Raw genomic sequence first — 15,579 nt, 5'->3', positions numbered from 1 at the left:
GTACATGCGATCTTACGTCGCATTACGGCATTACCTACAATCTTATGTCAATTAAACAACCGCCTTGCAATGTTATAATATATGAATGAAACTTCTTTATGGCAATATTAACATTAATTGATTCATATTTTTCTCACTATGTTAGATTTTATATATCTTTCCATGTTTTATATAATAGAGATTATAAGTAGACTTAAATTCGTTACTGAAGTTCAAAATTATGATGCCAACATACCAATACTATAATAGCATGTATTGTAAAAGCACGCGTTGATCCGTCATTTATTAAACCAGTGTGCTTTTAATTATATTATCTGTTTATTTTTCTCGTATAAAATATCGTTTAGTTGATCTAAATATTGTGTCTCTATCGAATTAAAATACGTTTGAAACATGCCAAGGGTAAGTTTTGAAATTTTCTATTAAAAACTAATAATCGAGGTTAACTACATTTGTTTTCATCAGTGTATCTACATTTTAGGATTACATACTTATTGAAATTAGAATTCAGATTTTATAACTCAATATTTTGTTATTTCATTTTAGGATATACGATCCTATTTTCAAACTATTAAAACAAATTCCAATGTCGCTCCAGCGAAAGCTACCAAAAAACGAATTATTATTTCGTCTGACGAAGATGAGGACAAATCCCAATCGCCACGTAAACGGCCCAAGGTTTTAACATAATTGTTTATCGTAGCTTAAGTTATTAAAGTTTCAAATCTTAGTCTTTACTTTTAAAATGGGGATATTATGGTATTTGTTGTGATAAATATAATGTAATATATTCTGGTTGTTGTAGAAGACAAAGTTATTGGAGAAGAAAACTACTAAATCTGATTCCGAAGAAGATATCAAAATCATTTCTCCTGCTGATATGTTTGGTAAAAATCCAGTAAACAGACAAGAAGCAGCTAAGATATCTAGACAGTCATTAAAGCAGGTAATACATATGGAAGATAATAAGAAAAGGATTCAAAATTTTTAGAAAAGACAATACCTGTCAAATAAAGGAAAATAGTTGTAATAAATATAGGTCAAAGAATTATTTTTAATGTTACAATATAATTCTTTGTCTTGGTTAAAGCAAGTAACTTGCTAACATACTACATAAAAACAATAAATTATCTGTTCTGTCAGAAAGTACAAAATTTTACCAATGAAATAGTTAAAGTAAGTCTAGGAATAGAGTACCAATTCTCTAATATAAAGTTGTCAAACATGTATATGGAAGGAACAGGGTGTAGAAATCCTCTGTAATCAAACACTTATTTTATCATAATAAAATAATTCATTATTTTCATGCAGCATAGTAGTTCTCAAAGCAAGCAGGTCATTTGTTTTAATTGAAATGAAAATTTTTTATAACTTTGAAAATATTAATTTTTCCATTTATATTTATTAGGACTTTTTTCTTCATTTTCTTAAAACTTCTGAATCCTTCTTCTTATCATCCTTTATAATATTTGAATGATAATATAAAGTAATTATATACATATTAATTTTATTAAATATTATAGAAAGCTGAAGAAGTACCTAAGATATCTAAAAAGTTACAAAAGAAGGTAATATACAATATTTGAATAATGTTGCAAAGTGCTTATATATATATTTTATTAAATATTACAGGAGGCTGAAGGTCATAATGATGATGATTTTGAAGCTACCTTACGTCAGTTAGATACATCTGATATTGAGCAGAGATATTTAACAGAGATTAAAGCTAATGAAGGTATCTATTAATCAACAAGTTGTAATAAACAATATGCCAAACTTATTAATATATTGTGTTAATATACTAATTGTTTGTATTTATAGATACAAATTTACATGAAAGCAATATTGAAAATAAAGAAAAGACACCCATTAAAAATAAAGAGGATGTTAAAAAGAAAATGAGACCTGATAAAACAAATCAAGAAAAAGGTAATAAAAAACATGAACCAAAGAATAAAAAACATTCTAATAATATTTCAGACGAGGACATTAAGCATAAGGGTTCTGAAAATAGTGGCAAATTTAAACATACAAAGAAATCTTCTAAAACTTCATCTGATATTTCTGAGATGGAAGTAGAATATCCGAAAGAAAAAAAGGAAGCTTCTCCCAAAAAGATAGACACTTCTGATGTATATGAGGAAAGGATTGAAAAGAAAAAACAAAATGCTGCAATGTATCAGCAATATCTTCAAAGAGGAGGAGCCAGAAATCCAGGCTCAAAAGAAATCCCTGTTGTATGTAATAAGTGAGGAATATCGCTTGTAGAAAAATGTAAAGAAATGTAAAAAAAAAAAAAATGTCTAAATTTCAGGGTGCTGAACAGTGCCTAACAGGATTAAGTTTTGTAATAACTGGCGTTTTGGATTCTTTAGAAAGAGAGGAAGCTGAAGAACTTATTAAACAATATGGTGGACGAATTTTACACCAAATTTCAAAGAAGACTGACTATGTTATAGTAGGTGACCAAGCTGGTCCTGCAAAACTGTCAAAGGTGATATTGATTAACAATATATATTTAAATCTTATTTAGACTTATTATATTGTATATTATAAATTCTTTAGGCTACCAACTTAAACATAAAGAAAATATCAGAAGATGATTTGCTTGAGTTGATACGTACAAAGCCTGCAGGTCAAAGTGATAATGTAACACAACCTCGTACAAAATCAAAAGAAAGATCAAAGAGAAAATCTGCAGAATCTAGTGAAGAATCAACACCAAAGAAGAAAAAAATTACTGTAAACGAGGAAACGAAAAAAGCAGCAAAAATACATTCACCACATAAAAGCGAGAGTAGTAAAAAAGAAATGGAGGACTTATTAAAACAAAAACTTTATAATAAAGATGAAAAAATAAAATCTTCAATTGAAAAGAAACAGAATGAACATAAAGAATCGCTTGTACAGGATAAAAAAGAGATAATTGATGTGAAAGATATAAAAATACAAACAAATACTTTGCAAGATGTAAGAAATAATAAAAAGTATTATAGTAATAATATTAGTCAGTTTTTTATCAGTTTTATATTGTTTAGATTTTTTTTAGATAAATGGGAACACACCAGTGCAGGCATTGGTTGAAAAATATAGGCCAAAAACTATGAAACAAATTTTGGGGCAACAAGGGGACAAAAGTAATGCTAAGAAAATATATGCTTGGTTAATGAATTGGCATAAAAATCAAAGTGGTCAAGTAAAATATACAAGACCTAGTAACTATTTTATTCTTCACGTGTAAAATATTTCTGGTATATGCTTAATACAATTTAAACCTTTACTAATTTTGTTTGTTAGGTCCCTGGGCAAAAGATGATAATGGAGCTTTTTTCAAAGCTGCTTTGTTATCTGGTCCTCCTGGAATTGGGAAAACCACAACTGTCCAAGTTGTCTGTAATGAATTAGGTTTTGATCTTATAGAATTTAATGCATCAGATACCAGAAGTAAAAAACTTCTGCAAGAGGAAGTATCAGAACTTTTATCTAATACCACAATAAAAAATTATTTCAAAGGTATATTTATTTATTAACATATTTTCTAAGTTAGTTTGAAATAACTAATTAATTCTTATTAATCCGTATTTTACTAATTATACTAATGAAAAAATTTAAATCTATAAATATTTTATTTCAACAAATAATTTAAAGCTTTAGACTACAAAATAGATGTTGATTGTTTAATTAAAAAAGTGATCTTTATTATATGTAATATAGAAATATCCTTATATGTTTTAAATTACATGATGGTGTTCACAAAAACCTAATAAACAAATAATTGGTCTTCAATGAGTAATTATTTGAGATGTTTTTAGTGGAGAAAAGGATTATGGATTAGTCAATTTTAGTTATTATTGCATATATATTATTAGTATTTATTTCTTTGAATGTATTCTTGTAGAACACATTTCTGTAAGTATAATTAATAGAATACACTATTAAAGTATAATTAAATGCGCTAAAAATATCAAGTTTAAAAATTTAAACAGAATTACATTGTTATTTTTAAATGCTCTATATTATAGATATTAAAAGTAAACCATCATCAAAACACGTATTGTTAATGGATGAAGTAGATGGGATGGCTGGTAACGAGGATCGCGGTGGTCTACAGGAATTAATTAATTTGATCAAATCAACTGATATACCTATTGTTTGTATTTGCAATGATCGAAATAATCCTAAAATGAGAACGCTTTCTAATTATACATTTGACCTTCGATTTCCGAAACCTAGATTGGAACAAATTAGGGTAAAACAATATTGAATTCAAATATGTTTAATGGTTATTCATATTATTTGATTTCTTTCTTTTCATGCAGGGTGCAATGAAATCTATGTGTTTTAAAGAAAATATTCAAATTTCGAATGAAGATCTCGATCGTTTAATTGAATCAACTAATCAGGATATTCGTCAAGTTATAAATCATTTGGCATTATTTGTTGGACAAACTGGTTCTCAGGAAAAAAATGAAAAGAAACATATAAATAAGGATTTGAGACTAGGTCCTTGGGATGTTGTAAAAAAAGTATTTTCCGTAGAAGAACATAAACATATGAGTATAAATGACAAGAGTAACTTATTTTTCCATGATTACAATATAGCACCATTATTTGTACAAGAAAATTATTTAATGGTTATACCTCAAGTGCCAAAGTATGTATTTCAGTAAAATAATGTATTTATTCTTTTTTTCTTCTATATGCGCAAAGTGGATTATGTAGTTTAGAGTCTGTTGTCTTACATACCAGAAATTATAAAAAGATATGCAAGAAAATGAATTATATTATAAAAAGAATTAAATTTACTTAACAAGAAGTTGTTATCTATGGAATATTAAAAAAAAAAAATCAATATTAATTAAATGCCTTATTTTTTATATTGATTTTATCATTGTTTGTATTTAACGTTATTTTTATATTTTTATATAGAAATGAATTGTTAGGAAGGGTAGCAGAAAGTGCTGAAAGTATAGCATTAGGAGATGTAGTTGAAAAATCCATAAGAAGTAATAATGCTTGGTCTCTTTTACCAATACAAGCTTATTATTCTTCTGTGATACCTGGAACAGCAATGTCTGGTCACATTGGTGGCCAAATTAATTTTCCAGCTTGGCTTGGACGTAATTCAAAAACTGGTAAACTTAATCGGTAATATCATAATTATTAGTTTTTTCATTTATTATTATATTTTGTAGATGAAGTTTTTAATGATATGATTTATAGCTTAATGCAGGAAATCACTTCACATGCACGTTTGGCTACGGGTGCGAGTAAGGAAGCTATAAACTTGGACTACATTAGACCTCTTAGAGATACTATTCTCAGGCCTTTAGCAGTTGGAGGTATTGAAAATGTAGATGCAGCAATTGATGTTATGAACCAGTATCATTTACTCAGGTTAATATTTCATTAAGATCAGTTATATAAAAATTAGAGTTTATTGTATTATTAATTTTTAGTATTAAACTTTATTATTTTTTATTGTTAATAGGGAAGATCTAGATTCATTGGTAGAAATTTCTCTATGGCCTGGCGATCGTGATCCGTTTCAAATTATAGATAGTAAGGTATGTTATAAATTCTAGATAATTTTTAATCATTTTGACATAGCGATAGAAAAGTATAATAAAAACTCATCTTATAGGTGAAAGCTGCTTTTACAAGAGCATATAATAAAAATTCCGTGGCTCTACCTTATATAGTGAGTGCAACATCAAAGAAAAAAGTAACGTCAAGTATACAAGAAGAAGGTTTCTTAGAAGAGGAGGAAGAAGAAATTGACTCTGATCAAAATGACGATAACATTGATGCAGATAAGATGATTAAGGTTTATTGGAAAATAGTTTACATTATTGAAATTATATGTTTATAATTATGATATTATTTATTGATTACAACGCATTTCAGGCAAAGAAAACTGGTACAAACAAGAATATTGAATCAAAGGGTAAAAATACTGATAAAACTGAGAAGAAAGGCAAAAATAGTAGTGATAAGTCTAATAAACGTGGAAGAGGACGGGGGAAAGCAAAATAACACAAACATCGTAAAATTGGAATGTGATTTTTATTTGGAAAAAGTAAGAATTTACGATTTCGTAATGTACTTATTTATCACTGAATACTTACATATTTTTGTCTTTTATTCTGCAAGAAATAATGCCATAAACTATTATTTGATGCGTCTTTTATGTCAAAACGGACAAATAATTTTTTTGGAGTATTCAATGAGATACTATTCAGAAGAATGTATTTTTTACTCTAATGCTTCAGTTGTTTCAACAGCTGCAAGTTCTGATCTGGTTTGTACACATTCTGGAGCAAATAAATTTTGATAAATTACTACACATTTTTGTCTTGTTGTATTTGTGTAGTTGTGTATTTTGTGTAGTGTAGTTATATTTAAATTGAATTGTATTGTATTATATACATGAATCATATTTTATTGTAAGAATACATACGTCTTGCTCTAGGTTTCCATCCAATATATTCATTAGTTTTCTTGTTTTCTTCTGTGAGCCAATCTGTCAGTGGTTTAAAGTATTCCAAGAGTCCAGCAGAGTCCATGTTTTTCTGGCCTGTAATTTTTTCCATTGCATCTTGCCAAGGTTTCGAGGCTCCCAGTTCCAACATGGATCTATATTCCAATAATAAATTTCCATAAATTCTAATAGTCATTTTATATCAAGTGAATTATAAAATTGGATATAAGTGGAAACTTACTTTAATAAGTTTCCTGCTGCTTTGTTATTATAAATATCACATTCATGTAGTAGTTTTGAATTTGGATTTTGTGGATCGTATTGTTTTGCTTCTGTACAAAGTGCTTTATGGAATTGGAATTGCACCACAAAGCTTACGAAATATCTCAAATACTCAACATCTGCTATTATATGATATTTCGCACCAGGGTCAAAATCATCTTCTGATCGATCCACTGGTGGTTCAATACCTTGAAAATCTTCAGCAAGATCCCACCTAATTATTAATAATTAAGAATTTATGAATTAAAAGTTAAAAAGAATACATCAGCATTATAAAATCATTATAAAATCATTTTATATCAATTTGCAAGTTTTTGTTTATCTCTTTCTCTTTGTAATCTTTCCAAATTTTAATTATTGTAATTTATATATTAACTCAGAAACAGTACTAACCAGTTACAATTATAATTATCTGGTGTGACTCGTCCCTGGAACACATTCCAGCGCCACTTGTCCATCATATATGCAAATGGTAAGAAGACAATTTTTTCAAGGCCTTTCAGGAAAAGGTGATTGATATTGGTCTCCATGTCAGTTGAATCATCATCCAATAATCTAAGATATAATAAAATGTATTTCCATTATAAAATATTCAGTTTTTAATTATCAAATTTTTATATTTTTATACACTATGATACAAGGAATTAATTTATGTAAAGACATCCCTATTAAAAAAATTGCACATATTTGTAGTTGCATTAATACCTTATTAAATTAAATGTATACAAATTATTTCAGTATTTGAATTCGTTATATACATTTTATAGATGGACTAATCAAAGTTTGAAGTTCAAAATATATAAATTAGAATTTTGTAAAGTATGTATAATTAACATTATTTACTTAATGGTTTTCAGGTGACTCGGTGTAGATGCGCTAAGCGATATAACATCTCCAACAGCTTCATGGAATCCAGGATTCGCACCCTCCTTGAAAATGCTGGGTTGATTTTTGTATTGCAAAAAATATTCCACGTGACCCATCTCGTGATGCGCGGTCAATAGATCTTCCATATTAACTCTGGTACACTGTTTAATTCTAAAGTCCTTGCCATCATAGAAGTCCCAAGCGCTCGCGTGACAGATCAGTTCGCGATCCTTTGGCTTTTCTAATATCGATCGTTCCCAGAATAGATCTGGCATTGCAGTGAGATTGATTGAGGTGAAGAAATCTTCAGCAACACGGAAAATAGTTGTTGCGTTGTATCCTGAGGGAACGATTATATAAAAAATACAGGAATCTGTCTGTAAGTTTGACTTCTAACTTCTAAGCTTGGTACATTGATCAACATAATGAAAAAAATCTCGTATTTGAAGAAAAATTGTATATCAAAAACTGAAAAGATACGTTAGATATAATAACATTGAATTTATATGAAATGTTGCTATAGTAGCTTTTAGATACTAGAAGTAATTTCTAAATATTATTTTTTTTAATTATCAAATGATCTTTAAATATTTTAAGGTGTATGTTATTAATTGATATATCTATTAGTATTTCAGATGTATATTATAATTAAACATACACTATACTATAGCTTCCTATTTTACAGACATTTTTTGTATATTACCATTTATGCATTAGTATTTACCATTATTTTGATCATCATACGAGAAGTTTCTTTTTAAACATATTGTCTATTAATCTTTTAAGGATTTTAGTCGTCTATAATAATTAATATTATTGTATTCTGTATATCCTACATCGACATAATATTCCTCCTGTGTTGTTAATATTTGTGGATTTTTTGCACTTAATTTAATCTCTACATATTGATTACAAAATCGAAATATAAAAATAAATTAGCGACCTTTGAATAACTCCTCAGAATTATGACGTAAACATTTAAAAATGTTTCAAAAAATTTTGTATATAAAATTTACAAATATAATATTAAACACCAGAGTAACGTACGCCGGGCAACGAAACGAATTCATATAAATTAGAATATAGCACAATAAATTCGTTTATACATTCATAATTAATATGAAATTACAGATTCTAACGTTATAGAGAGCGAGTTATACAATTTCTGTTGCCAATATTTCCTTTACGAAATAAATTGTACTATATGTATGTATATGTACGTTATTAATTGACGTTTAAATGCTAATCAAACCTTGTTTAATCATTGCATTGGTGACATCTGGCATTTGTTTTCCCGGATATGGAATAGCGAATTCTGCGACGTTCGCCCAAGTTTGCGCCCACATATTGCCCAATAAATGTGCTGGGATGGGGCCATCTTTCGAAATGATATCCTCGCCGTATTTTTTCCGAAGTTCTCGGCGAACGTATGCGTGCAATTGTAAATACAGAGGTTTCAGTTGTTGCCAGAGTGCCTCTGAAAATATTTTATTACAAATGAATTACATACATTTCAGTAATTTTTATTCGGATTTATGTTGAAAATTAGATGTTAAACAGTATTACTGAAACATTTTTAAACTTCTATTTTAATAAGTATTATTGAGGTCAAAGAAAAAATATTTTCGTTTTGGAAGCAAGATGATTATTAAGCTAGTAAGCGTTTCAATAAAATAAAATGTTATATGTATTATGTGTATTTACATAAATACATTTAAATAGTTTATCAGATACTTGGTAATAGAAATCTCGCGTCTTATATGTTGATGTAAAGACCATTTATGACTTTACAGTTTCTTCGAATAGAATAGAAATAGTTGTTGGTTTTATCATTGGAAGTCTAATATTCAGTGACAATTAGAATTTATTTTCTTTTGTTTTCGATTTTTAAGCACACAATACTTTTTGCAGAGATATATTAACTCTACTTTTAATAATATTGTTTTTTAACGACAAGGATTGAATTTAAGAGAATTTGAGAGAAGTATATTTCCTTGAAAAATATAATATATTATATTAAAATTAAAAGAAATATTAATTTTCATAAACACGTTATATAGCGAAAATATTAATTCATCACAGTTCATATATCGATGCATGAGACGCGATACGTATTTTGTTTCTGAATATTTTCTAACTCATCAAGTATTTATGTTAAGGACTAGATACTTTTTTCATCTTTTTCTGGTTGAAAAATTTCGAAACGATTACTAAATATTCTTTTGTAAACTTTCTACCCTTCTTACGAAATATTTGTATTTTTCCGCAATAAAGTGTTTCTAGAATATTTATAAAACATCATTCCATGTTTCACTTGATATTATCGACAGAAATATTTATATTCTAATTAAAACTTCCTAAAAATATTTCTTACAAAAGTCGCTACTTCTGTAAATGAATCTTGTGAGATATTAATTATAGTAGTCGTTAACGATAAATTTAGGAGAAAGTCGTTTAGAGCTGTATATTTCTCTTAATATTGAAACGATATTAAATCCTCTTTAAATTTCTATTAAACGTGTATTAAATCTTTATTAAGTGTCTATGAAAAACCAATATGCCGTTATTTTCTATTTTTGTTCCAACTTTTTAATGAAATCGTAAATCTATGGCTTACGTGACATTGCTTTCTTATTTTTCCTTCTAAAATACGCTGTATTACTAATATATTATCTCTCAATGTTTAACTTACCAATTTGTTCGGGGAAGTCATCAGCCTCGTAATCCTTAAGCCAGTAAGCCGCGTTGTCGGAATAATTGTTTAATGTAGCAGCCAAGTTACTCAGTTCAACGTATCTTTCATACAATGGTTTCATCTTTTCACCAGTTGCTTTCCTCCATTCGATCCAAATGTACTTCAATTCCTCCGGATCGTGGCTCTTCATCAAAATTTCCGTGAGCTCCGGTTCCAAAGCGAGATCGCATTTAGTTCGGTTCTTGTAATCGCAGATTTTCGCAGTGCTGTAGATGTTTTCCATGTCACTTACAATTTTCTCGTATTCTTGGTAGCTCTGTAATAAACGTTCAATCAATTATCATCCAGCACTTTTCACTTCCAGTTTCCTCAGCTATACATACAGCGGCTCAACACTCATAGAAATTTCTTATACAAAACATTTTGAAATTTCGCTGATACTGCAATGAGAAGCGACTATCGTCTTTATATTGGTAGAATTTCGAACGAATTTTTGCAAATCTTCGCAATGATCACCAACGATAATATTAATTTAAACAGTCGATTACCGATTACGGTAACAATCCACGATATTTAATGAGATAATCTTTAGAACTAATTGCATCTTCAAGATTATTAATCAAGCGGTATACTAATTTTTGTATCAAATATATGTTCGCAATAAATGTCTTGTAACTTCTATACAAATTTTCTGATCGTTTTCCAATTTTACCAATATAATCACGATAATCGTGTCTCGTTGTACTAATGAAATTTCAAAAAGATTCGCACGATACACGTAATATATTGGTGCAAATTTTGTGTAATGAGCGTTCAAATACTTTCGTGAGCCATTGTACTTGAAAGTTAATATGTTGTAGGTTGATAATAATTGAATTGTTACATCTTCGGGAAGCGCTGAACGTCCTAAAACGCTGAACTTCTTGAATTGCCGTCTAACATTTGGGTCCTTAATGTCGCTCCAAGGATACTCGTTCACTTTCTTCCAGGCGGATTTGAAGTACTGTGCCGCTTCTGTGGATGTGTTCAGTTTGTTTGCTAAATTTTCTGAAGTCAAATTCGACGCGTAGTCCCAATCGGCCAGCGTATACTTGTTGCTCCATTCCGCGTGTTCGTTGTTGATATTTTCCAGAAATTGTTTGGCCTTTAGGAGATCTGCTTCCGAATCTACGGCAGCGTTGTCGACATCCTGGGACGTTGGTATGCCCAATGCCAGCGTCACTAGGGTTGCCACCAATAGTCTGCGCATTTACATAAATTTTCTAACGTTCAATAGATATTTTAACGAACGTTTCAATAAATAGCTTGTGAATGTCGAAAATCTAAAGATAGGATTTTTCTAAATCTAACAGCAGATCTTTTCTGAATCTAACAACAGAGTGGAACGTTACAAAATTATGAAATATTTGAGCCAAGTACTCGGAGGCTCGTCAGTCCTGGTGTAATTTTTATATTTTTAGCCCTCGTTTTCGCAAAAGATTTTTAATATTCTTGGGAAATCTTTAACTCTATGCTAAAATGAGAAATTATATAATAAATATAGTGATAAAAATAGTTTGATATTTTGACCTAAACTTGTGGCAGGATTTACGTAGAAAAATGAAATATTAAACTGTTTTAATTTCTCAAATCTCTCTGTACCTTCTGACTTGCCTTTGTATTCCCTCACAACGTAATTATGAAAATTTTACGCCTAAAACTAATAATATTATCTCTAATTCAAACATGCGTCGACAGAAGGGAAAGAGACAGAAAAACACGTCTAAGACGTTTCGCTATAAATTGATCATTTAGGAACGTTGTTATCTATTTTTCTCGTTTTATACTCGGCCATGTGCGACGTTAGATTCTCAAATAGCGACGAGGTCGAGGATAGTCGTTTGGTTCAACGATTTGAAAGTCTACATCGTCTATGAACTCGTTAGAGTATTTTTCATTTGGTTCGTCCGTATCCTTCTAACGAATTGCCACATTGTTGCATTCCTATCAGGCATTGAAACGATCGAAAACGGATCATGGTCCAAAGAGTATGTAGAAATCGTCCTTCGAGATATCATTATAGTGAAATTTTATGACTAGCATTTGAAGGCCTTTAACGGGTTCAAAATACGCTTTACATTTATTGATATACAACAAATACTCTAACTCGTACAGTAGGATATATCACCTGTGTTATATAAAATATTTTGAAATATCCTTAATAGATCGCGCTTTCATATTTTTATGAATATAGCTAATAAAAAAAAAGAAAGAAGAAAAAATCGAATCGAAATAGAAATTTGTTTCATTTACGAAATGTTATAACAAGTATTTAACTTTGGATATTTTATACATATTTACATATTATATGCATTCTCTGCGCTTTTGCATCTTCAAACTTCTCATAAACGCATAAAAATCCGCAGTCTGATCACTAGTATCGAGAATGAGACACGGCTGTTACTATTATATAAAGGGAGTAGCTGCTAGTCCTAATAGTTTTAAAAGATATACATTCGAGTGTAATATGCAAAGTAAGGTAAAAGAATTGAATGAGAAACTTGATAAAAAAGATATACTGTACGATATTTATTTTACACACATATAGGCGATAAGTAACGGGTTTTGATACTATAGTACATTCATGAGAGTAAGCGCGTTAAATTATAATATCGCGTGGCCATAGTGCTTTAATCATCCGCGGTCTTTGTATTTTTCAATCGACTAAAATAAGATAACTGCTCCTAACAACCAACCGTGTAATGTTACAACGCGATAGGAATAAAGGAATAAATCTTCTAACAAATCTGTTCTTTATTTAAAAGTACGTAAGCAAACGCGTCTAACTAAATTTATCACTGTTACAGACAGATTCATGAGGATTCGTGAGAATTCTAATGTTTGGATTGACTAGTCACGTAAAGGAAAATGTTATAATCCAAGTTGGTCGTTGTACAATCGAATTAATATTATTAGCGAAACTCTACAAGTCACAAATTACAAGTTATTAGCGGTAATAAATACCTTTGCGTAACAGTAGGAAGTTTGGTAAAATGAAACAAATGAAACTTTGCTTTATTTTATCGTAAAGTTAATTTTATAAATTATAATAAGATACGAATCTATTTATCCTATTCGATGTAAAATTATGAAATGGTAAAAGAGAAGTGTGTGACCTGTAACTTGTAACTTTTTAATTTACTAATAGCTACTACGGTCAATTACTAATATCGATAATTGTATCAAAAGTTTCGTACCTTTCATTTATTGTGCGATAGTTTTCAAGTTTATAGAAATACTATGCTTGATAGTTTAATTAGACAAGTGCAATAGTTTTGTTCGTATCTGTATCCGTTTAAAAAAATTAACAGGATGTAATTAAATTTCTGTCTGATTGTGAAGCTAATGATAAAAAACAACGCGCGTTGGAATCTGTTGAAACTTGATCGTTCCTCTATAAATGCTTATCAGATTCTATTAATTTTGCTCAAAAATGTTTATAACATATCTCGAGCTTTGCTCCTATGCGTGAACATTAAAAAATTATATTTATTCATGTTTAATAATAATAAAGTACAATAATGTAAAGAGATGTATGAAATGAATATAAAATCAAATTTGATATTTACACTGCTTAAATGTAACTGATAAAAATGTTTCCATAAAATAGACGTTATCTAGAAATTATCAAAAATAAACTATCACGTATTTTTTGACGAATATTGTATACGTGAAATTTCCTAGTTGAAACATGAATTTGATTATAGTATTATGAAACAAAATATCTACAAAAGTAAATAAACATTACACAATCCTATACAATAATCTATCTCACTCATTAATTTGTTATTAACTTGAAATTACTACAGATATTAATTCTAAAGCAAATTTCACGATACTAAATATCATCTTATTCTATAGTAATCTAACATATGCATTACATGTGGTTTACTCTACTTTCTCGAGACTGAATTTGTTCAACTTTTTGCTCGTATACCAAATTTTCCATAGCACTTACAAATTTTACTTTTCCTTAAATACGTACGTCTAAATTAATCTAACTCGTGCACGTTCCTCGCGTCGTTTTGCGTTTGTATTTAATAGGAGAAAATATTGTTTCAAAACCAAATTACAATTCCTGCAGAAATAGCAGAGCATTCCGATCATACAGCATATCATTTCGTATCACGTCGACAAGTGCATAATCTGATAATTATGAAAAGTTCGACCACGATACGATTGGATTTTCGTTACGAAACCAAGATAGCGAGCAAACGTCTGTTATGTATTTACCAGTGTTGTAACGAACTACAGGAAAAGAGCGAATACTTGCTGATGGCTGGTTGAAAATCCAATAACAGTTGCTAGAACCGTCCAAGTTGAAGTTTAAGCGATCGAACGATCATTTTGTCGAGGCTTGTACGAAATATAACAGATACTCACGGGCGCAGCATTTCCCTTCGTAGCTCGCGTTGAAGTTGGATGAATCAACGGAATAGTTGACCGACGATTATGTTCGATTAAGGAGCAACTTTCACGACTCTAACAAAATCCCCGTTGCCTTGTGTAACACTCTCTGGCGAACACACATCGAGTGATGTCGAACCACGAGATACGCCAACTTTTATGCACCGTCCCCACTCTCTGCCGGTGTAATGTTTTCCTCGCTATGAACAAACGCGACATTATTCGAGGCGGACCTGTTCTGCTAATATTGACGGACCCATCGTCTTACATTGTAATGGCATTTTACTCTCGATCCTTCTTTTCGGCCTTTATTATAAAGCTGTTACTTTCAATGTACTATATGTCGATTCCGTGATTTGCTATACGTTGGAAGATTTGTTTATCTTCATTAGATCGATTCTCTGTCCATGAGAGAGTAGAGCAGCCTGGCTGATGAAGGCTTTGAGCGACGCACTTTTTTGCGTGTGAATGGTCATACTTGGAAACATAGTAAATTTACTTCGCGGATATTATAGTTTCTTGCGTTTTAATATTATCTCTATCCTCGATCTACATTGAAACATTTCCAATGCATAGTTAAAATAATAATAATGAATTTATTTGTATTTTAGGCTCATAGATTATAGTAAGGAGTAAGTTGGCTTCTCATTTCTAATTTCTCACATCGCATTATATTCTTCTACTTCTCTCTTAGTTACTACATTATATTGTTAATATCATTGCTTAACTCCTTCTTATCGATTAGTACTTATCTATCTTAGTGTAGTATAGTTGTGTTATTAGTGTTTACATTTATATTTTTATAAAG

General features: G+C 29.7%; 2 protein-coding genes across 2 annotated transcripts; one reads left to right on the top strand and one right to left on the bottom strand.

Moving 5' to 3' along the window:
- The first annotated feature begins 125 nt into the window (after positions 1–125).
- On the top strand, positions 126–6,079 carry LOC132905273 (replication factor C subunit 1). Its single transcript, XM_060956424.1, has 17 exons — positions 126–402; positions 547–678; positions 806–946; positions 1,524–1,568; positions 1,633–1,735; positions 1,822–2,237; positions 2,315–2,494; positions 2,566–2,970; positions 3,050–3,215; positions 3,298–3,513; positions 4,023–4,249; positions 4,320–4,654; positions 4,930–5,148; positions 5,224–5,397; positions 5,492–5,567; positions 5,645–5,827; positions 5,908–6,079. The coding sequence occupies exons 1-17, from the start codon at positions 394–396 to the stop codon at positions 6,034–6,036; spliced, it is 3,156 nt and encodes a 1,051-aa protein (XP_060812407.1). The 5' UTR covers positions 126–393; the 3' UTR covers positions 6,037–6,079.
- On the bottom strand, positions 6,048–14,924 carry LOC132905276 (angiotensin-converting enzyme-like). Its single transcript, XM_060956428.1, has 9 exons — positions 14,748–14,924; positions 11,209–11,566; positions 10,323–10,641; positions 8,883–9,107; positions 7,607–7,970; positions 7,157–7,318; positions 6,723–6,977; positions 6,461–6,636; positions 6,048–6,314 (listed from the first exon to the last, which is right to left on the bottom strand). Exons 1-9 carry the CDS (start codon positions 14,756–14,758, stop codon positions 6,256–6,258), a joined length of 1,929 nt encoding a protein of 642 aa, XP_060812411.1. The 5' UTR covers positions 14,759–14,924; the 3' UTR covers positions 6,048–6,255.
- Between the last annotated feature and the right edge of the window lie 655 nt (positions 14,925–15,579).

This window comes from Bombus pascuorum, chromosome 3 (assembly GCF_905332965.1).
Source record: "Bombus pascuorum chromosome 3, iyBomPasc1.1, whole genome shotgun sequence".
Classification (NCBI taxonomy): Eukaryota; Metazoa; Arthropoda; class Insecta; order Hymenoptera; family Apidae; genus Bombus; species Bombus pascuorum.
Note: the sequence above shows the minus strand (reverse complement) of the source record. Positions and strands in the feature narration are given on the sequence as shown.

Excerpts from the sequence above, each read along its gene's own strand:
- LOC132905273 (XM_060956424.1), top strand. Across the intron at positions 679-805 it reads CGCCACGTAAACGGCCCAAG|AAGACAAAGTTATTGGAGAA; the intron begins GTTTTAACATAA and ends TGGTTGTTGTAG. Across the intron at positions 5,398-5,491 it reads AACCAGTATCATTTACTCAG|GGAAGATCTAGATTCATTGG; the intron begins GTTAATATTTCA and ends TATTGTTAATAG.
- LOC132905276 (XM_060956428.1), bottom strand. Across the intron at positions 9,108-10,322 it reads TGACTTCCCCGAACAAATTG|AGGCACTCTGGCAACAACTG; the intron begins GTAAGTTAAACA and ends AAATATTTTCAG. Across the intron at positions 6,637-6,722 it reads GCAGCAGGAAACTTATTAAA|ATCCATGTTGGAACTGGGAG; the intron begins GTAAGTTTCCAC and ends ATTGGAATATAG.